Source organism: Poromitra crassiceps (assembly GCF_964638095.1).
Source record: "Poromitra crassiceps genome assembly, chromosome: 22".
Taxonomy (NCBI): Eukaryota; Metazoa; Chordata; class Actinopteri; order Beryciformes; family Melamphaidae; genus Poromitra; species Poromitra crassiceps.
Window position 1 is genome coordinate 9,426,265 of NC_139647.1, and position 23,581 is coordinate 9,449,845.

At 43.6% G+C, this 23,581-nt stretch overlaps 1 protein-coding gene across 1 annotated transcript in view; it reads right to left on the reverse strand.

The window, feature by feature from the left end:
- Window positions 1-21,310, reverse strand: part of tasp1 (taspase, threonine aspartase, 1) — a 42,275-nt gene extending 20,965 nt beyond the window's left edge. The window contains exons 1-10 of the mRNA XM_083658542.1: window positions 21,197-21,310; window positions 20,208-20,417; window positions 18,415-18,482; window positions 15,648-15,716; window positions 14,386-14,506; window positions 12,312-12,396; window positions 12,147-12,226; window positions 10,851-10,957; window positions 5,810-5,929; window positions 5,418-5,496 (exon numbers count right to left, since the gene is read on the reverse strand). Of these exons, the coding sequence (XP_083514668.1) occupies window positions 5,418-5,496; window positions 5,810-5,929; window positions 10,851-10,957; window positions 12,147-12,226; window positions 12,312-12,396; window positions 14,386-14,506; window positions 15,648-15,716; window positions 18,415-18,482; window positions 20,208-20,376 (898 nt within the window). The 5' untranslated portion in view covers window positions 20,377-20,417; window positions 21,197-21,310. The remainder of the gene's footprint in view (window positions 1-5,417; window positions 5,497-5,809; window positions 5,930-10,850; window positions 10,958-12,146; window positions 12,227-12,311; window positions 12,397-14,385; window positions 14,507-15,647; window positions 15,717-18,414; window positions 18,483-20,207; window positions 20,418-21,196) is intronic.
- Between the last annotated feature and the right edge of the window lie 2,271 nt (window positions 21,311-23,581).

Genomic DNA, 23,581 nt, shown 5'->3' on the forward strand with positions numbered 1-23,581 from the left:
TCAAGAAAAAAAAAGCCAGAGTGAGAGGTCAACACACACAAAACATCACGCCGGCCACAGTAAAGAAAAAAGCCAGAGTGAGAGGTCAACACGCACAAAACATCACGCCGGCCACAGTCAAGAAAAAAAAGCCAGAGTGAGAGGTCAACACACACAAAACATCACGCCGGCCACAGTAAAGAAAAAAAGCCAGTGAGAGGTCAACACACACAAAACATCACGCCGGCCACAGTAAAGAAAAAAAGACAGTGAGAGGTCAACACACACAAAACATCACGCCGGCCACAGTAAAGAAAAAAAGCCAGAGTGAGAGGTCAACACACACAAAACATCACGCCGGCCACAGTAAAGAAAAAAAGCCAGAGTGAGAGGTCAACACACACAAAACATCACGCCGGCCACAGTAAAGAAAAAAAGCCAGAGTGAGAGGTCAACACACACAAAACATCACGCCGGCCACAGTAAAGAAAAAAAGCCAGAGTGAGAGGTCAACACACACAAAACATCATGCCGGCCACAGTAAAGAAAAAAAGCCAGAGTGAAAACATCAGAAAAAAAGCCAGAGTGAGAGGTCAACACACACAAAACATCACACTGGCCACAGTAAAGAAAAAAAGCCAGAGTGAGAGGTCAACACACACAAAACATCACGCCGGCCACAGTAAAGAAAAAAAGCCAGAGTGAGAGGTCAACACACACAAAACATCACAATGGCCACAGTAAAGAAAAAAAGCCAGAGTGAGAGGTCAACACACACAAAATATCACGCCGGCCACAGTAAAGAAAAAAAGCCAGAGTGAGAGGTCAACACACACAAAACATCACGCCGGCCACAGTAAAGAAAAAAAGCCAGAGTGAGAGGTCAACACACACAAAACATCACGCCGGCCACAGTAAAGAAAAAAAGCCAGAGTGAGAGGTCAACATACACAAAACATCACGCCGGCCACAGTAAAGAAAAAAAGCCAGAGTGAGAGGTCAACACACACAAAACATCACACTGGCCACAGTAAAGAAAAAAAGCCAGAGTGAGAGGTCAACACAAACAAAACATCACACTGGCCACAGTAAAGAAAAAAAGAAAAAAAGCCAGAGTGAGAGGTCAACACACACAAAACATCACGCTGGCCACAGTAAAGAAAAAAAAAAGCCAGAGTGAGAGGTCAACACACACAAAACAAAAAGACCCACATAAGCCGCATATTACAAAGTGGACTACAGTGAAGGAGGAGGGAGGAGTGGGGGTGTGAGGGCGAGGGGAAGGAAGGGTGACATATAGGGTGAGGAGCGTACTCCCCGTGTCAGGACCAAAATGATTGTTTTTCTGTTCCTTTTGATGGGAAATGCCTTTCAAGTGAGGAAATTAAAAACAGGTGTCGTACTGGAACACACATTATGCTTTCCATCCGCATAAGGAAAGAGTTTTCAGTTTTGACTCACATGAAAGGCATACCCAAAATATAGGACGACAGGGGATGAGGTGAAAAAATATACAGTGCAAACAACCGAGACTCGACTGCTGAGATAAATAGATGTAAGACACTAATGAGATTTCAGTAATTAACTCATAAATACAGAAAAGATTAATTGGAAGAGAGCCTGTACTCATGGGACACCTTTATTACACAGACAAAAGATAAGCGATAGCTTGATGGTAGCTTGATGTAGATTCTATAGAGTGCTGTGATGGATCAGATTGATACTGCTGGATATTCACTCTATACTAGATTAGGCCTATGAGCTCACTCTGATAGTCCAATAAGAAGAATTAGGATGTAGAATATACAATAAGGAGCCCTTTGTATCACCCATTAGCCCCTAAGCAGAGCAATGCCTTGCATCTACTAGTGAAAGTTCAAGTTCACAACTGAGCAGTCACATACTGTATCTCTTCAGAGCAAACATTTAGTCACTTTTTTCTTTTCAAACAGACAAAAAAAGTAATACTGAATATTAAAACAAAACCTTAATTCTATTGGATTATTAGACATTGGATTTTTGAACCAATTTTCCAAAAAGGAAGAAGTGATTTCTAGTTCCGAGTGATGCAACATTATATTATTATATTATTAGTGAGAGCAAGGAGGCTTTTCCATGGCGAGATTTCAACTGCTCTGACACTGACCACAGGTCTGCTGAGCCAATGGCCTCTGACCGACGACAAAGGTGATGCGTTTTCATTGTTATGGTTGAAAAGACTGTGTCAGAGAGACAGCTTTTCTTGCAAACACTTTGTTGAGAAGAGCTAGTGCTGTGCGTACACTACACTACTGGGGCCTCTCAGAGCTGAGCCTCTGATTACAGTAAAAGGAAGCACATTACCTTGACAGTAAAATACTTTTCCACCAATACCTCATGCAGTCAGTTACAGTTTTACAGGGTGTGTAATCGTTAAAGTCACTTCCTTGCCTCTAAGAATCATTTCTACAAAAATAATGGGCAGTTTCGGTCATTCTCTTTAGACTCGGGTTTAATTGTGTTTCCTGGCATATTAAATCGGCATCTCTCCGTCCTGGCAAGCTTTTCGTGATGAGAAAATTTGGCTATCTCAGTGGCCCGAGTAGTACACACATGACTCCAGCCTCGGCCTGTCTGGTCCAATCAGCTCCACGGCACCGAGATGCATTTGGCTGGCGATCCACATCAAAAGATTTAATGTTCCCCAGAAGCTATGTTGCAGACAGGCGTCTACGCATCTTTAAAGGAAGTGGGCTAATATAGCCGCATTCAGAAAATATATGTCACATCCAGAACCATAGGGCGCTCACTTTACAGCAGAGATCCATTCAGCTCAAAGACACGCACTCTGGTCTTTCTGAAAAGAGCGAGGCATGCCCGTATACATTGTGTAAATATGGTCAGCAAGAATGCCGTTGCTTTGTCGGGTCCTGAAAGGGAAAGACGTCTTTGTTCATGTGACAGTCTGCATTAGTTTAAAACCTAAACACCCTGCGCTTCAGGGCCGTCTCCTCAAAGAAACCAGAGTCAGAGCAGAACATCTCATTTAGCTTCCGAGTAATGTACTTACTATACAGTGCATGAGAGAGGATGCAGACATTTTTTTACATGTCGGTGACAACCTGCTCTCAGTCATATATTTCTACTATCGACAATTAAGGAAAGGGGAGAACACGAAAATCGTGAATTGTGAGTACAACTTTAAAGCGGCAAAGAAGATATTCTATCATGCAGATGTTTGTCAAAACGGATCATAGCCATCGACACGGTATACTGGTGCACACAGAGAGACAATGCTAGGTGGACCAAAAGATAGACACTCTAACGTCCACTCGCAGTTTGCCATCCCATGTTTTAGATCGCCACTGAACGAAATCTGAACGTCTATTTTGTATTTTTATCATCCACTAAAAGGTATGTGCCATATCCACTTTGAAACGTGTGCCCATCTTCAGTGTCGGAGGCAGAGTGGCTATTAGAATGAGTAACTTTACTGTTCCGCTAACAGGCAAAAAGACAAAGCATAGCATCACCGGCTAGTTGATCATTCACTCTACCATGTGATACTACTGAATGAAACATATTTGATCTTTTTTAAATAATTGGCTACTACATAAATCATGCCTGTAGTCCTAGAACTAGCACAATAAACAAAAACGGTTAGTGGTATAACCCAGTGATTCCCAACCAGGGGCACTTGAGCAGCTTGCAGGGGGCACTTGGAAAGAATGAGGATTACAATTTATTTATTTCCAAAATGATAAAAACAATATTCGACGTCATTTCACAGGCCCGTCCTGGTGAAACTGATGACTTTTTTCAAATAAAAATGGCCAGAATTGTAAAGGGGAGTCATTCAAATGATTTCCATTTAATAATCAGATGTGTTAGAGAGGGCTACTAAAAGTTTAATATGAGTTTAATAGAACACATTTATGAGAATCATCAACTCGCATGAGTGAGGGGATACTGTTGGCATGGCAAAACAGCTTAGGGGTGCATAAGAGAAACAAGTTTGGGAACCACTGGTATAACGCTCAGTAATGTCCAGGCAGCTGGTATATTTTGCACAGGATAAACATGAGCCTGTGCCCTGATATTTTACTGTAATTAAGACAAAAAAAGGCTAATTTGCAGCAACAAAAACCATGACCCCTTCAAGTCTGAACCTGTTCGATAACTGTTCTCCAACGCGGAAACTCACAAATAGAGCTGCAACGTTTAGTCGATTGGCAGAAAATTAAGTGCCAACCCTTTCTTTTTAATAATCCATTAATCGTTTAGACAAATTTTTAAGAAAGAAATACAAAAATTCTATCATTCCAGCCTCTTAAAATGTCAATATTTTCTGGCTTATTTTGACAGTAAACTGATTATCTTTGGGGAAAAGCGTTTGGGGAAAAAGTGATCCGCCAGGTTTTCATTTTGTGACATTTCATAGCCCAAACGACTAACCGAGTAGTTGAGAAAATAGCCGACCGATTAATCGACAAAGAAAATCATTGTTGTTAGTTGTGTACCCCCAAATGTACCAGCTCTCTATTACACTGTCCCTGGAGGGTCTCCATCCAGCACGTCCACAGCAGGTGCTCCATGTCATATGTCGCTGCAAAGCCAATGAGCTTTGCGAGGCACCTGGCACGCAGCTGACTCACACAGAGCGCAGGCAGCATGATGACTCAATCAACCCAGGAAGTGACTGATGAGACTCACTGGGCAGGAATGGATGAAGGGTCACTGGAAAGTATTATCAGGCTTTTTGAAGCTCGCCTCAAACTGAGGGCCCCCATCAAATATGTGTGTCTGATTCATTTCATCTCCACAACACAACACAGGCTGGTGGCAGACGTTCCTCGTGACTGGAAGCAAGTCATCATAATAATAGCCTTCATTTGTATAGCACCTTTCATTACACGACATAGAGTCTTCTCAAGCCAGACTACAGCATGCAGTCCAATAAAAGGCAGATAAAAGAGTGATACAAGATAAGATTTATATGAAAGAACAAGCAGAAACCCCACTGCATTAAAATGATCAAACGTAAAATGGAAAGATGAAAGAACACAACAAACACTCCCGACTTTTAGATGCACATTGCGAGTGAAGCCATATGTTTTTCCTTAATGTTATTTTCCCCTGTCCTTCCTGATTCTGTTCTTGATCTGATATTTACATCAGACATTACACACGTGCACAGTGGGTTGTAGAGTGTACTGTGGTATACCTGAGGTACTCACTGCCGTAGAAAATGTAAATAAAAACACACGCACGCAGTAGGTTGTAGAGCGTGTACTGTGGTATACCTGAGGTACTCACTGGCATAGAAAATGTAAATAAAAACACACGCACACAGTGGGTTGTTGAGCATGTACTGTGGTATACCTGAGGTACTCACTGCTGTAGAAAATGTAAATAAAAACACACACACAGTAGGTTGTAGAGCGTGTACTGTGGTATACCTGAGGTACTCACTGCCGTAGAGTAAGGGTTCATATTGCAGGCATTTTCAGCCCAGCAGCCACATCCATAATGAGCAGCCTGGCAACAGAAAGAAGAGAGTGAGTATTTCAATACAGCGAGCACAAGGAGGCTCAGTCACATCAATGATACAAGTTATAATGTGGACACAGACATGAAGCACAACCGCTTTAGTAACGCTCCCGCCCCCCGGATTGCTTTGTCTTCTACTATTGATGTGACCGCTGCACTGCATACTTGCACCAAGTCAAATTCCTCGCTTGTAATCAGATTACTTACTGCGGCTATTAGAGAGAATCTTGAATAAACAAGACAGTTGCAGGAGAGAGAGAGAGAGAGAGAGAGAGAGAGAGAGGGGAGGGGCGTGACTCACCTGGCCAACCCTGCCTGGGTGCTTCATGGCCAGGCCACCGCTGGACACTGCTGACGCCACGTTGCCCTCCTGGTCCACCACGATGGCCCCTACTGTGTCCAGGCAGGCAGAGCCATTCTCCTGCATCACAATGAAGACAGACAGGAGGAGTCACACGGAGAGGACAAACACACGCTCAACTGTCATGGATCATTGTAGGGTTGTTGTTGTTTTTTCTGCTGTTTTGTCCCCAAGTGTACTTGGCCAATTCTCCCTGCTGTCCCCATTGTTGCTCAACGGCCCTCTGCCGTTCTGGGGAGAGCCGTAGACTAGCACATGCTTCCTCCAATACATGTGTAGTCGCCGCTCTTTTCACCCGACAGCGAGGGGTTTCACCGGCAGGACATAGCGTGTGGAAGGATCACGCTATCCCCCCAGCCCCCCCCCCCCCCAAAACAGGCACACAGGACACATACCCTTAATCTGGCTTCCCACCCACAGACACAGCCAATTATGCCGGTATGGATGCACGACCAAGCCGGAGGTAACGCGGGGGGGGCTCGAACCTGCGACCCTTGTGATGGTAGGCACTAGGCAGGGAATCTACCGCTGCTGCATTACGCGGGTGCCCTAGAGATCATTGCAGGTTTTTGAGGTAGGTTTAAAACATGCTTGTTTCAGTGAAAACTTCAGACAAAGTGAGTGACCAAAGCCGGAGAGATGAGGAGAAGGAACAGCTGAGCCAACGTTCACATCCTGAAGCAGAGTATTTCTTTGACATGGGGCGTTTCCAAAATGAACAAGCGCACGATGAGAAATTGATAATTAATTCTTTCATCTCCTTCATATTTCATGAAAAATGTGTGCGCGATTTCAAAACGTTTGCTTTCCTTCCCTGATTGCAGTTTGCTTTGGAAGCCACGTGTTTGTGGACCATCATGAGTCAGGCGGCATGATGAATTGAGTTCTACAGGAGAAATGTGCAAAACGACATGATGATACACGATCGGAGCTCCGCTTTTTCCAGGAACCCGAACATCTCCGCTGAACCTGGAGCGAAACGCATCTCAGCTGAAACCTGGAGTGAAAAGCCAAAGTAAAAAAAAAAGAAGCAGCAGCCGTTCTCATCTGTCTCCTGCTCTCCTAAATCAGCCCCGTCTCCAGACTCACTCGAGGCCAGAAGGAACCGGGGCCAGTCCTTTCAAAATGCTACGTGGAGCATCCTGTCACTCCTTATCAGCGTCCTTACATGGGGGAAACTCCACAGTGAATAATGGCTGAGAGTAAAAAACAGATTTTCTTTTTTGTGCTGAAACCAATATGCTTTCGAATTGTTCTCTGAACTGCCGCCACTAAACACCATCTCCAATCTGTTTTCAAACAGGTGCCTGAATCTCGACTAAACAGAAACGAATGGGAACATTTTATGGCTTGGCAAACAAGAGAGGTATAAAAAGTACATTGTGTATATGATCATTAAAACCAGACCAGCTGCAATAAACATTTTTCATAGAACCCACACAAGTCTCTGAAACAGTCGTCGCTCGTAACACAGAAATAGAGGCTATTTCAGATTCATTAATTTATTTTGAAAACGTATGTAAACCCTTGATTGCCGTAAAATAACAATTTGCATGTTGACATGACTTGACGTGTTCATTTTTTTGTAATAACAGACCATTAGAGAGTAGGTAATATATGAAAGTGTGAGTCTGTATAAAGTCTAGGTCTGTAGTAAGCTGAGCTCTACAATGGTCGCATATTAATCAGCAATTAGGTCAAGTGGGTTTATGTAAACATGCTGAAGAAGACAAATAGGAAAAGGAAGGGCAACTCAAATGTTTTTAATTTTCATTAGGCTAACGACTGTTTGATGCATAGACAGTATCAATCATATTGCACATTAACATGCCTGAGAAAGCAAACAATGTGAGTTGTTAGTCTTCCTTCGTTCTAATGAATATCTACTTACATTTTGAGGATGAATATAATTGAACCAGATAAAACAATAACAGTGTTCAAAAACAAAACCAGTGCAATACATCAAGCCATGACCATTTGCACATTTGAGGTCAGTTAGCACCATTCACATTCAACCACGAGTGAGCAGAAAGCAGCTTCTTTCTCCTCGACTCCTCGTCAAGCCACTCTCTAACTGCAATGCTCAGTGCATTGAAACCTTGCACAGACACTTGATAATTAAGGCAAGAATGCACGGCAAAAATGCACAAATTACTTTCCAAATATATATATATATTATATATATTTGGAAAGTAATTTGTGCATTTTTATATAATGTGTAAACATGGTGCATCTTCTCATTGCCATTAACCCATTGATAGCTGATGCAGCATTTGCGTGTATATCCCTCATTTGTGTGTGTATCCCTTTAAGACCGCGTCACGCGGTTCGCGGTCTTAAAGGGATACACACACAAATGCTGCATCAGGTATCAATGGGTTAAGAACTGTGCCAGGCAGTGAGGTCCAGTGGCAACAGCCTGCCTGGCTCATACAGCACCTGTGACTGGGACAGACGGCACACATTGATAGCACTGGAGGGATGTGTGCTATGCAATCTGGCTCTGCAAATCATCCTTGAAGAGACAGCAAAGCTCTACGATCAAAGCGTTATCCAGCCAGAAATGCTGGATGCACAGGGCATATGTTCAACTCAACACACTTAAACGATTTCACCCTCTGTGCATCCTGGTAATGCGATCTGCTTTGATAATCCCATAAGAACATGAGATCGTAAACTGCAGGATGAACCTCTATGGTTTTTAGTTGTGGAGAGTCGTTAAATTGATTCCTCCTACATTGATTATATACCATATCTTACTTGATGTCCTTTCCCCTTCTTTTGTTTTTGTTTGCAGATTTGTGTCGGGAAACTAACGAGGTTTCAGGTGCGTGGAAAAATGTAATCTGACGGTGGACATTTTATTCTTTGTTGCTGTATTTTTCCAATTTCCGCAGATAATTGGCCAATATTTTTGCGGTGTATCTAAAATGGAGTTTAGTAGGAGAAAAATGTTCAGCTATCTAAAACATCAACGGTAAATGTGCGGTTTCTTCCTTGACTCGCCACTTTACACCAAAGTTCAACAATCATACATAACAGAGAAGAGAGAACATTTCTTCACAGAGAGACGCCTCAGTAGAAGCAATGCAGCCACAACAACACATGCATTTCGATAAAAGGATGCGACTCTCGCCTTTCCTCTACAGGAAGAACTCACTCTTGTTCTTACTATAAAGACACTGCGGAGCGCGTCATCATTCAGAAGCCACACCCCCAAATCCTGGCGTTCTCCTATGTCGCGTGTTGCACACAAAGAGATCATATATACGGAAGATGAACACTCCAACTTACTTCACTGACAGCTAGATCCACATTTTTCTTCTCCCCAATTCTCGATGGCTTCCTTGTTTCGCTCTTTCATTGGCGATTTTGTACATTTGTTGTCTGCGCAGCCCACCACACAACAGCTTTTAGCTATGTTTAATTCAAGGAAAATTACACTGGTGTATGGAAGGGAACGGAGAGCTTTCCCCCGTGATGGGCGTGGTGGCCTATTTCATGCAGTGTCTCAATAGACCCCTTTCACGGGGGCCATTTTGTGTCGAAAAGGCAGGGTAAACACAGGTGCAAGCAAAACACTAATGAGGGTTTCCAACTTCCATGATTGGAAGTCGAAAACCCTCATTAGTGTTTTGCTTGCACCTGTGTGTTTACCCTGCCTTTTCGACACAAAATGGCCCCCGTGAAAGGGGTCTATTGAAGCAGATGAGAGAGATTGAGGGGAAACGGGTCCACCGAAAAAGTCAACCTCTGGGATAACATAACAGTATTAAGAGAGTAAGACGGTGGAAAAAGCCTGAACTGGGCCCAGAAGGAAGTAGAAATTCCTCTTCCCAATATGGTAACAGCTAGCATGTATGAGTGAACTGTGAAGGCTGCTAACCATTTCTAACAGAACTCTTCAACACAATGGGGCCATATTCATAAAACGTCACGCTAACAGCAATGCGGGACGCAAAATGTGCAGCTCAATTATTTGAACTTATTGGTAAATGTAGCGGGACGGGGACTGAACCTTGATGGAGCCACATTAGCACGGCTTTATTCTTTGCCACAGTGCCGATGATAGCCAGGGAAACTCAACATGTTAATTAAGCGTTACGTCTCCAACAGCCACCCTGATTACCCACATGTGTGTGTGAGCCGCTTCAGGCCAGCTAGACCAACCTGAAACAAGACTAGTCAAATAATCACAAGGAAGAAACGCACTCACGTTTATGAATTAAGAAAAAACACCCCCCACCCATAACGTCACGGGATCCCTGCTGATGAGTTTTATGAATAAGCCCCAATGTACTGTAGGTTACTATTTTAGCCTGAAGCCATTTCAAAAGTTCACGCAGGACTGAGCAAGTCTGTGAATGATACAAAAAGATTATACACACACAGCATGCATCTGAAACGAACATGCACGGTTTCACGCAGTCAGCCTGTGTGTGTGTGTGTGCGTGTGTGTGTGCATGTGTGTGTCTGTGCGTGTTTGATGAAGATCTCCACTCCCCTGTTATCTCCATGATTATGCCATGGTTCCCTCCCATGGGATTAGAGGACTGTGCACATGTTGGCTCTTTTATCAGCACTGATAATGTCAAGACAAATGCCTCGACTGCATTTAGAGCCAATTAAACGCGTGGAGTGAAAAAGGTGGTGGCGGTGACGTAGCGCATGGGAGGATCACGCTATTCCCCCCCCAGCCACTCCCCCCTTCCCTAACAGGCGCCCCGAGCGACCAGTGGAGGCGCTAGTGCAGTGACCAGGACTCATACCCCACAGGCACGGCCAATTGTGTCTGTAGGGACGACTGACCGAGCCAGAAGTACCGCCACCTAGAACTGAACTGAACCCGGGTCTCCTCGGGTCGTAGGCGAGTCGGTGCTTTACAGCACACAACCCAGACGCCCCCGATTATGCCTACATTTGATAAGAGTAGGGAAAAGATCATTGATTTATCTCATTTCGCTGATCGCACACGACTCACATTTTCACTCGATTGTCGTCTTTTCTTCGTCTGATTATGTCCCGTGTCCATTTTTTCCGCCAGCTCCATCTTGCGCTTGTTCCTCTTGTACGCCGACAAACTGAACTCTGTGCGTGAGACAAAATATTCACATTGGAAAAAGGCATTGATATGCATCCGCACACAAGTGAGGCCTAATGGTAATAATGATCTGCATTTGAAATCACATCCAGGCCCGGGGCGGCTATTTCATCTCAGCTCGAGGGTCAAAAGCTCTTCACAGCACTTGATGGCAGTATGCATTTAGCGATGAAGAGACAACTGATGATGTCCACAGAGGGCTGAGCAGCCTCCTCCGCTACTCGTCGGTGCTCATTAGACACCAAACACCGACGTGTCAATCTGACGCTGGGAATGGGCAGCAGGCTAAGTACATGACTAGCCTGCAAATTAGGCTTCAATGTCTGTCAGCAAATGAACTGCTGCCGACGGCTAGCTATTCATTAATTGCACTGTTTAGAGCACTTTTTCTCGTTCTGCTTGTCAAATCGTTTCATCAGAAAAGCTAGCAAATAATGACTGCAATTTAGGAAAATGTATGAATTGCTTGGAAGGCAATCAATTGATTGGGATGCAATCAGCGTCACACGCAAAAAATAACACTGCTTAGGTGGGAGGCAGATTGCCAAATGAGCAAATCTTAAAGGGATAACAAAAATCACAAGACAAAAGCTGACACATGACTGGTTTCAGCTGTTTTACAGCCCCCGGTTTCATCTTGTTTAGCAAAGACATTTTTAATATTCAGAAAGGTTAAAAGGACTGCTGTTTGATGTGGACTCAGTGGTGTCTAATATAACAGTCTAATTAAACATAGGTTATTGCATGAATCTTCTGCACTGTTAACAAACATGAGCGCCGGGCGGCTGTAGCTCAGGAGGTAGAGCGGGTCGTCCACTAATCGCTTTGGATCAAAGAGGTCGTGGTTCGATTCCCGGCTCCTCCAGTCTGCATGTCAAAGTGTCCTTGGGCAAGACACTGAACCCCAAATTGCTCCCGTTGGTGTGCCAGCACCCTGCATGGTAACCTGCCGCCATGAATGGGTGAATGTACCTACTGATTGTAAAGCGATTTGGATAAAAGCGCTATATAAATGCAGGCCATTTACCATTTTACATGAACAGCTGCTTGTTGTGTCAGTAGGATTCCACTAGCAAGTCTTGTCTTCTCCAAAATACTATGTGTATCATAATGCTGTTTGCAGAAAAAGAAAATCATTTTCGAAGAAGATCTTTGAATCAGTACAACAATACTCACTGGTGGCCATCTTCTCTGAGGGGCATGGTGGTATTCCATGGGTCACAGCCCAATCATGTGCTCCTCGCCCCACTAGGAAGCTGAGAAGAGACAGACACAAATAGTAAGACAATGGAAATGGAAGCCTATTAACACACAACATTCATTCATGAGAAGAATCATCACCAGGGGGGTATTCTGCCAGCTGATAGTTTCCCTTTCTGTGCTTCGCTCAGTAGACGGTTCGCAACCAAGACTGGGTTCTTTATACCTGAAGGAAAAGACAACAATTCATTCCATATGGTTACATTACAGTATAAGTCAAACAAGACGATCAATTATTCATTTTGATTTAGAAAACAAGTCAATCCTTTTGTCCAAACAATAACAGCCAAATGCTGCGGCTCGTCTAGGAAACACAACCTGAGGAATCCAGAGCAGGCGTGAGTCAGTGCTGCCTCAGGCAACATTAGTTCATATAAATACATAGAGACCTCATGACGCATAGAAACATCACAATGCATAGAAACATCACAACGCATAGAAACATCACAACGCATAGAAACATCACAACACAGAAACATCACCACTTAGTGGACTGTAAGTAATAAATAAACGATAAAGACCTTTTCTATTCATCAGTGAAACCATGGATGTCTGGCTGCATAGTTCAATAAAGACCATTGGTCGATATCTTTGCATTTAGAATTGTAGAATCACATTTTATATTATTGTATTGCTGTATTGTGTATGCTTCTATGTACTGTTGACATGTTGTGCTGCCTTCTTGGCCAGGTCACCTTTGTGAAAGAGATCATTGATCTCAATGGGTTTTTAACCTGGTTAAATAAAGGATGAAAAAAAAGAAAAAGAAAAAAAAAAGCCTAATTTATTTGCCTTTTTCACTTCCCACCCATTCACCCATTTTGTGTCTAAAATGCAGGAAGTAACACTGGATCACCAAATGTATTGGAGGTTGGAAGGCCTCGTTTATGTTCTGTTTGCACCTGTGTTACTTCCTGCCTAGTGCTAACCATTCCCAATTTTTGTAAACCTAGAGATAATTTGCAATCCATTAAATAAGGGGAATAGAACCATCTTCAAAAGAACTAAATGAGAATCTCATTCCACGCCAAGGTTCAAAGTTCAGACAAGTATGGTTTTGATTTCTGTAATGTCTCGGTGTATTTATTATCAGTGATATCTTTGCTTGTTTCCATAAGGAATGTATTCCTTCATTTCCCTGTGTAATACTGCATGTTTTCTTGTTTAACTTTGTTACCAGAGCACACCTATGAAAGATAGCTTGCTCTCAAAGCTTTCAGCCTATTTCAACATACATTACTAAATTGAGTCAAACGCATGAGAAGCATGGGCTGGCAAGGATGCATTTCAGATCTACGCCAAGAAATGTTCCTTCATCATCATGTACAAATGATATGGCTAAATGTTACATCATGCAGACATGGTAATAAAAACAATCTGTTGTCTTTTGGAGGAAACGTCAAGTGCCTGTTTTCACCCCTGAGCGGTTTGGACTCAATTATGAGGTTTTTCCAAAAATGCCTTTGTTGGAGGCCTTACAAGCAAGACTCTTTGCAAGCATGCTGATGTGAACACATTAAATAGTTTGCGCTGGTTATCCTCCTGGCAAGGATTTGGTGGTCCCTCTACAGTATGTTAATGGTGACAATGCTCTCCCACAAAATCTTTATCAAGTTTTTGTACATCGTTCTTTGTACATTTTTCATTTTCTCACCAATTATACTTGGCCAATTACCCCTGCTGTCCCGGTCGTTGCTCCACCCCCTCTGCCGATCTGGGGACAGTTGTAGACTAGCACATACATGTGCCATCTGACAGCGACGGGTTTCCCCCGGCAGGACGTAGCACACACGCGCGGGCGGATCATGCGATTCCCCCCAGTTCCCCTCCCCCCCAGAACAGGCGCCCCCGATCGACCAGAGTGCAGAGACAAGGACATCACACACCCCACCGGCTTCCCACCCGCAGACACGGCCAATAGTGTCGGTAGGAGCATCTGAGGAAGTACGGCTGGCTGGGAATTGAACCCGGGTCTCCGCGGTGGTAGGCGAGTGCTCTTGCCTCTCCACTACCCAGACGCCCAAGAGGGCAAATCTTTGAAAGCATAGAGCAGATACAGGCTCGACTCTTTTCCTTTTCTTTCAGGTGACCGCACTTCTGTGCCACGGCAACACAGCTGCATTCCATAAATATCAACACATCTGCACTAACTCACCACTGATGGCGCCCACGGCACCATAATGCAGCGACTTCCCATCCATGATGCTGGCGTCACACTCAATCTCCCCTGACAAATTCAAGTTGGAGCCCATCCCCGCGTTTGTAAAAGGAGAGTCCTGCGGACAAAAAATTAAAAACATCGGGAGTCGTGAATGAAATTAATTACGTTTGCTATCAGCCATATTGTCAACGTTCATACGCTGGTTGTACATAAGTTTAATCAGGACACAATGGGGCCCCTCTTTCCTAACATCAAGAGTGCCGCTGCAACGGCAACATTTCCAAACAGCACGACGTTCTACCTGCTGACGCAAAAAAACGCTGCTTTGAAGTAGTGCCAGAAAAGCACAATTACAGCCCCAATCTTAATGACCCCACTGATCAATTTACAGGATGAGGATCAAAACATTAGGATCAGAAATAGCCTGCAGTCTGTTTGGGATAATGATCTTGACACAGCTTTCAGGACACTGTTGGCTAGCTAGCCAATTGCCCCTCTGTTCTTTTTTTCCTTCCAATTAGATTCAGATTAGATTCATATTCTTGCCATATCTCTCTTCTCTCAGGAATTCCACTGGTTTAGTTGTGGGCTGTGGGCAGATCTGCATGAATATCCCAAATATTTTTGCTTGATTCACACTTCCACTTCCGACCACAGCGTGTGCCACTGGACCAGTTTTTACTCTCAAGAGTTCCAGGAAGTAAGGTCCTGGATTAAGCAGCACTGTCGAGTTGCAGCAAAATAGCCAGTTTGTGTTGTACTCTGAAAGTGTTTTCCCCCCCTTGAATCAAATTGTACATTATCAGCTTTATTTTAGCATGCAAAAGTAGCGCGAGACCCATTCCTGGCTGTTCATTGGCTACTGAGTCTCGCATTTTGGTCCTCCGCTGATGCCACTCTCTCTCTAGAGGACACTAGGTAACACCTCTGACACACCCACCAAATAAGAGACAATGTAGCTCAAAGCCTGTTGCACACCATTTCGAGGAAACATGACGTTCAACCCGGAAAGCGTAGCAAGACGGTGCGGACCGGTTTGGGATTGAACACGCACCCGATATTTAGCCTGCTAGATACAGTATCTGTCGGGTGTCTGTGACTCATCGGCGAGCTTTTGCTCGCGTCTGGGAACACCAGACACCAGCGCCAATTTGCGAGCGCAGAGTGATTTGCCTCTGATCTGGGCTTTTGTCAGTGAGCTGCTGAAACGGTCGCCGAGGGCTCGTATGGCCTAGTCTGAACTCGCTATAACCAACCTCAAGCTCAACCAGAGCTGCGGCCACTGCTTCCACTGCGAGGGCACCAGCCTTGAGCCTGTCCACAGCCTGGGAAACACAGACATGGACAGCTTGGTGAGAACGTGTCTTTAGGTAGGGCAAACATAACAAATAAGCCCATTGCTGGTTTCACCATTCTACACAGTACTTCATTGAACTCATTGACACAATACATGGAGAAGATATGAGAAGATATGGACAGAAAAATAAAACTTCTACCTCTCTCCTGCTGTAGCCAATCCTTACTGTTGGTTGTTTATAATGTTGGTGATCAAGGAATTGAAGTTTTGTCTACTGTTACACTCATTGTAAATCGCTCTGTCAGCTAAGTGCCTACATTTTAGGTACTTAGCATTAGTATTGGCCAGAATGACATGAATATTTGGACACTTATTCAGCGGGTATCTTGTATGTTGCGTTCAGGTGCACGGTAAAATAAATAAATAAATGCAATTCCATCGCGGGCCACACATGGGCCGTATTTTGCCGATGGGTGTTTTAGGCCCTAAAATCTAAATGTAAACCCAGACAGGTGATCAATTTTCTCATCAACCAAAGGTGAAGCATATGTATAAAGGGGTTGTCCGCTCCGCAACTGCAAGCTTAACCCATTGATACCTGATGCAGCATTTGTGTGTGTATCCCTTTAAGACCGCGAACCGCGTTTCGCGGTCTTAAAGGGATACACACACAAATGAGGGATATACATGCAAATGCTCCATCAGGTACTGTATCAATGGGTTAAGTTATAAAAGTTAGCATGGCATGTTATGTTACATTACGGTATAGCAGCTCTGAGATCTATCTGGCCAGCTAAGGCTGGCAGTAGTGTGTTATCAACACATAATTCACATTCTCTGGCACATAGTGCCTCCTCGAAAGATTTATCCCTCTCTTTTATCTCTTACACTTTACCATAGCTCTGCGGTCTTGGTAATGCTTCAATTCTCTCTATTAAAATCAACATTTGTTGCACTAAATCATATATATTTTCCCCCAGTTAACTTCCAGTATCTAAATGACACATTTATCATAATGTGTCATTTACATACTGGAAGTTTTAAATTATGGATGTAAATAATACATATGGCTATCCAAACAAGAGAGAATTGCTTAATTGGCTTTCGCAGAGGACAGTTTTTTCTTTCTTTCAAGAAAATATCCCTTTTGGGATAGTTACTTTAGTTCCTATATACCATACACATGAGGATCAAAACCCCATTTCACGACAAAACCATTAAATTATAGATGATCATATAATCTATACTTGACCACTGGGCATCAGATTTTTATGACTGAAAATATGACAATGCCAGTATTAACATGACTCTATCTTCCACCCAGTGCAAAGTAGCGTAGCGTAGCGCAAGTGTCATTGCTGGTTTCCAACTGACACAGTTGTCAAGTTAACACCCAGCACCCACGTTCTGTGCACCCGCGGGTGTGTTGGCCTTAAAATGAGGTGTGGCCGTTACATGCATTGTTTGATGCATCGCTATCTTGCTTTGGAAAGTGATTTTGCATTTTGACCAACAAATACCTGGTGTAAAGACTGGCGCAGTATATTCCTGCAAATTAAAGGACGCAAAAGGCTTCGGTATGGTGAAGGGTACGCCTCTACACACACGGGAGGCAGACTAGCAATCCTAAGAATACAGCCAAATGGACACTGGAATGGCTTCAGAACAAAAGTGTTAAAATGCTGAAGTGGTCCAGCTGAAGCCCAGACTTGAATCCCATTGAACATGTGTGGAATAAATAACTTGAAGATAGCTGTTCACAGATGCCTCCCCATCCGACTTGACAAAAATTGAGAACATTTTCAAGAAAGAAGGGAATAAAGTCCCAACATCCAGATATTTCAAGCTGGTACAAAAGTATCCAAGATGGTTGGATGCTGTAATCGTTGTAAAGGGGGCTTATACAAAGTACTGACTGAAGGAGTTGAATACTTCAAAGATAAATTTGCAAACATTTCTGGTTGGTAAATGATTTTTGTCATTGTGGGGTACTTTGTGTAGATTGTTGACAAAAATTACCTGCTTAAATTCAGGCTCAAGGGGGTTGAGCACTTTCTGAAGGTACTGTGTAAGCATACATATATTCACCTTATTATTTGCCCATATAAGGACACTTCCGATTAACGTCATTTTGTAATCGTCTTTCCGTTTTAGACCCGGAAGTAGATGACGCCTACCGTAGTCATTTTTAGACTTGCCAAAAAGCTGTTTTCAAGCAAAAAAACAAACTGCTTTAAAGTTTTAATATTTTTTCGGATGAGAACGTAACATTCCAAATATGTGAGCAGTTGATCAGAATAACGCCTATTTGGAAATATTTAACGAGCAGCGAGGACTGGCTGGCTGGCTGTGTGACCAGTCGGACTAGCTAGTATCTGTCAACCCCTAGAAAACACTGTCGACCTGCTTTTGTAACTAACGTTAAATGCCGACCGGGTACAGCCATGGGCTCCTCGCAGCAGTAACGCTATGAACATGTAACTGAAGTTGGCCGGTGTAGCTTCTGAATGTTGCCAAACTTCATTCATAGTTACGTTTTGTTTTCAAATTGGCCGCCAACTAGCGCTGAACCAGAAGAACAAATACAATTGCGTCTAACGCGGAAGAGAAAAAGTGGGCGGGGCTGCATAAGGTGAATAGTAAGGTTTGAAATGTTGATGCCTGTGTGAAATGCTGAGGCCTGTGTGCATGCATGTGCACATATATTATGGAAAAACATAACTTACTCGCTGGCAAGCTCTTTTGCACACATGCTTGTACTCCTTGGCTTTAGATTCAGAATGGTATCCCGCTCCTGAAAGTGAATACAGAAAAGAGTTCAACCATTTGTGAAGCTCTTCAAAGCAGGCAACTCTTTTGCTAGAACTATTGTGGTCTCCTTTTCAATGCGCCATAGTTGCCCCAGTCCACACAAGTACAGCAGAACTAAAAACATAATGCATCAAACAACAAAGTGGTGCATGAATGCTAAAACTAGGCTAACACTTTGAACCCATTAGAATGTCATGCTGTCATAAATGATACTAATAATTGTGGAAGAAAGAGTTGATGCCATTGGTGTTTGGGTGAAACCACTTCTTCAGAGAAACCACAGAAGGGGGACGATACGCACTGTAACCCCATCCGGGTCAGATCAACGCTGACTCCGGTGTTGTTGTTAGCCTAGCTTCTAGCTGTTACCTAAATAATTATATTTACAACCATAATGAACCGTGATCTGACAGAAAAAGTGTCATTTAGAGAGCGCGTGCACTGCCGTGCAGAATGCCCCGTGGGCTCCCGTTCTAGCGGTTCTAGCCTGTTTGAAGAGTGTACTCGGAGCTCAAAATCTTCCCTGGGCATCCGAATGACGCGAAACTATTTCGGTGAGTAAAACATCATATTCTAAACTGGAAATGAGGACCGTGGTGTAAAAAAAACGAAATTCTCCTTTAAGTGATTCTTTGTTATTTCTCATAAATTATTAATAGTTTTAGTCATTTATCAAGTAAAAACATCACACATTTGCTGATTACAGCTTTACCAATTCTAAGATTTTCCTTTTGGCTGATGGTCAGAATAAGTAAGTAATTTTAAGACGTCACGTTGGGCTCTGGTCACTTGTGGCAGGCATTTGTCATTACTCATTAATTTTTGACACTTTAGGCGGCGTGCGCACACAACATGCTTATTTGAGCTGCCAGCGCCTTTCTGCAATGCATTCTCTATGGTAAGGACGCACTAAGCGCGCTCCTCCTTCGAGGACCGCAGCTGGCATTTAAGCGATTTTGGCATCTAGTGTTTTTTGGCGGAGCGCTCTGGGCGTCTCAAGATGAAAAAAGTTCAACATTTGGAGGAAAAGCGCGCTGTTCGTCAATGTCACTCCTCCTACCTCTTCTCCTGCCAGGGGGATCTTCAAACTCCGCTGCTGCCAGAATTGCCAATAATTACAGTGCGAACAATCAACAACATCGTCTGTTACGAAACTAGCTGGCTACCGTCCGTGTGATCGGGGCCCACGCGCTATGCCGACCACCCGCAGTGCCGACAGCCGACAGACCAACACATTTCTCACTCCCAATTCGTCAAGCGTCCGACGTTATGTTTGGGTGTGGGGGTGGGAGAGGTTAGGTTTAGGCGTGGGGGGTTGGGTTGGGAGAGGTTAGGGTTAGGGTCTGGGGGAGGTTAGGTTTAGGCGTGGGGAGTGGGAGAGGTTAGGTTTAGGCGTGGCGGCTGGGAGAAGTTAGCTCCAGCCGGTCCACCGACACGCTGCACGCCGCGTCGTTCAGCTGGTTCTGCTTGTGGGCTATCAGCATTGTGGGCTGTCGGCACTGCAGGCTGCAGTGAAGCGAAGAAACAAAATTGAGGGGCTTTTTGGAAAGGCTGAACCCTCATCACAACAATCAACATTGTCTCTGATAATGGATCAAGTGACATGACTCTATTGACAAATGAAAATGTTATGTGTGTGTGTGTGTGTGTGTGTGTGTGTGTGTGTGTGTGTGTGTGTGTGTGTGTGTGTGCGTGCGTGTGTACCTACCTGCATGTACTAACACAAACCCACCAACACCTTTGGGCTTTTGATTCTTGCTTGATAGCGAGTCTTGCTGATTAGACCATGCATTGGCCAGGGGAGAGGAGGGCTGCTGCACCTCAGCAGAATTCATTAGATTTTCCATAACCCCTGCATAACTTGACACGCCTATCATGGCCTATCAGACCCGGGTAAGAAAGTCATTTGACAGCACACCTGTTAGAGAAATGAGAATGCAACCATTAGGCTTTGTGTTTTGATGGACACTACAGAGACAAAAAAAAAAACAAGTCTATTAAGATATTTTAACACAGTGGTTTTCATTCCAATCAAAGGCTACAGCAGCTGTGAATCCAAAGGACAGTTTAAAGTCTTGATTTGGCTTATACTGACTTTTACATTAGACTATCTTTGCAACTGTTGTAGCAACTTTAATTGTATTTGGCTTTTGGACGATATGCTATGGACAATACATCTCCATGACATTTGTATAATTGTTTCATTATACATTTTAAGAAAAATGTCAGTACCACTCATATGAAGTAGCCTACCATTCAGCAAGGCTCGAAGTTGGCTCAGCAGTTCGTGGTGGACACAACTACTGTACCGTTACAATCTCAAAACTCAAGGAGCAGAGCTAACGTTCCAGCTACATGCTGGACATAACACAATACGTATTTAGCTAATATCACCCCCACACAAGTGTTACCGAGCCGTTTGCCAACTTTCCAAAGAACGGCGGCTGTTCTATAATGCTATGTGATTAACAGTCTAAAGTTTGCGTTTGCAAACAAACGTTACTGTACTTAACTAGCTCATATTAAAAGTCTCATTAACGGGCAATAAAGAAGGTTAACGCAACGTACACAACACTCCTACAACAACCACGCATTGCGGACAAAATAAGTTATTGCAAAGCAAGCCAAGAACTCAATTGTTTTCATTAGCTTGTAAGCTAGCTGGCTAACGCACCTGCCAGTACAAGCTCAACTTACGATTCTTTAATTTTCTTTTCCTCCTTCCGCGACAGAATTAGCTGACAACTACGATATTACCTGACACGTTTTCTATCTACATGGGCGATAGTTAGGTGAAGGGATCCAACGAAGACAAACTTTGCAATCGCACACTTTCTCACCTCATTTGTGCTATCCATAGCTAGAGCTCGAGAACATACGAAAGTACTTCCTGGTTCAGATACACGTTGCTAAGGAAGTGCGTCCAGCCAAAACATTGGCCCACGTGTTACCACCTGACCGAGTGACCACAGCTGCAGAGTTGGTCAATTTATTCCTGCGAGGGTACTTTCACCTATTAACAATAACAGCGTATATTTGGCTTGTAAAACAGCGCTATATGTGCTGTATAAAAACATTGAATTCGAACTTTGTGGCGTGTGTGTGTGTATATATATATATATAATGGTGGTCACCCTAGCCATTTCCAATTTGTAACTCTGGTGAATATCCATATTGTAGCGACGGGCTGCACTCTCAAAGTGGGACTGATGGGGGCAGTGTAGCGACGGCTGCACTCTAAAAGTGGGACTTCCTGTTTGTCTTGTGGTGGTGGGTTTGCTCTGCTGTTGTTGAGTGGGAAGCCGGCTGTAGCGCTGAGTTGGTGTTGTGTTTTAGTTAAAATAAAGAGCGGTAAAAGAGAGAAGCCTCTAGCGTGTTGTGTTCCAACGCTACAATATATTGTACTATCAATGTTAGCAACAGAAGATACGGTACTCTCTTATGGACTCAGCTGAATGGTTTGGCTCAGAGCCGTGTAGTTGGCTGTGAAGCTGACGTTAGCTGAGTCTCGCTTGCCAGACTCTCGCTGTGAAGCTGTTGGACTGAAGGAGACTGTAGCTACAAACGTTAGCAAATAATTTAACGCTAGTTGAGAAGGAAAAGTTGCGGTCAAAATGTTTACACGTTCAAAACAGCTTGACCAGCAACAAAAGATGTTGGACGCTCCATTAAATCCTGTAGTGCGCCTCCACAGAGCAGGTTGGTGACATTTCAATGTTATTTCACATGACTCACGCACAGTTTATGATGCTATATTATATTCGTGTTGTGAGCAAATGCAAAGCAGGGAATAGTAGACAGGGTGGACAGACAGTTCCACATGATGATCAAATGATGATAGATATTGTCTTAGATTTCGGATATCGTAATATTGTGATAAAGGCTGCACCACTGTTTGTTCTCAGCTGTTTTATTATTTGCTTTTACCCATTTAGTCATATTCACATTACTGATGATTATCAGTAGGCCTAGTTATAGTATAGTGGTGTCTGTCTGTGGTGGTGTGTGATTGCCCAACTGTGATGTCACTCAGGCAATTATGTCATGCAGTGATGTCACTCGAGCAACTGTGATGTAGGCTAGTATTATAATATCCACCATAAAGGGCAGTTTATAGTACAGCGATTTCTGATCACCTGATATATTTTGTTTATGCACTGTAATGTTGCTTCATGGCTGAACACTGGTAGGCCAAGACATAATTTCATATTTAGATTGAATTACTGCTGTAACCAGCGGTCCCAGGCCATGAGGTGAGGCACTATAGATCATCAGCAGACTTTACAGTCAGTCACTAGGCATTTTTCTAGGTAAATGCATGGTAAATACACTCAAATCTTGTTGCAGCTAACAGCTAACTAAAGTAGGTAAATACTTGTCAGGTGTATGATGATAACAGCCTGGGTTTCATGACATAATTCCTATGGAATCGGGCTACACTTTATAAGACACACCTCTATTATCCTTACCCATAAACTCAAGGAATAGTCTATAGTGAACATTTATATTAGCAATAGCCCAAATTTTATTATATTTTATTATAATATTTTTATTCTTCTCTTTTGAATTTCCCATTTCTGTTTTCTATTTCACTGCGTTTTTAAATCAAGAGGGGGGGGGGGCAAGAGAAGAATCAAAGGAAAAGGAAATATTTTTTATTAACTTTCTTTTACATCATGAAGGATGCTATAAAATGTAGGTGATCCCTGTATGGACAATGACCATGCACAAATTCTGACACCAAATATGTTTCAATCATGAGAGGCCAGTTGGTAGGATTTAACAAACTTTCTTTAGCAATCGGCATGCATGGCAAATACGTTGGCGCATGACTCCATTGGACAGTGGCGCTCCTCTTGAGGTGAGAGGAGGGCATCTGCATAGGCTTAGGCTAGGATAGGGGATCCCCCCCCCCCCCCCCCCCCGTGGGGGATCCTACAGGAGTCAAGACTCATTGGTGGTGGACTGGGGAGGTGGGTGCGGCAAAACGAGGCTTTAGAGGACAGCTTCAGGGGAGATGGACTGCCGTGAAGCTAGCTGCTGCTATGATCGGCCAGAGAGAGAGGTGACGTAGAACCCTTG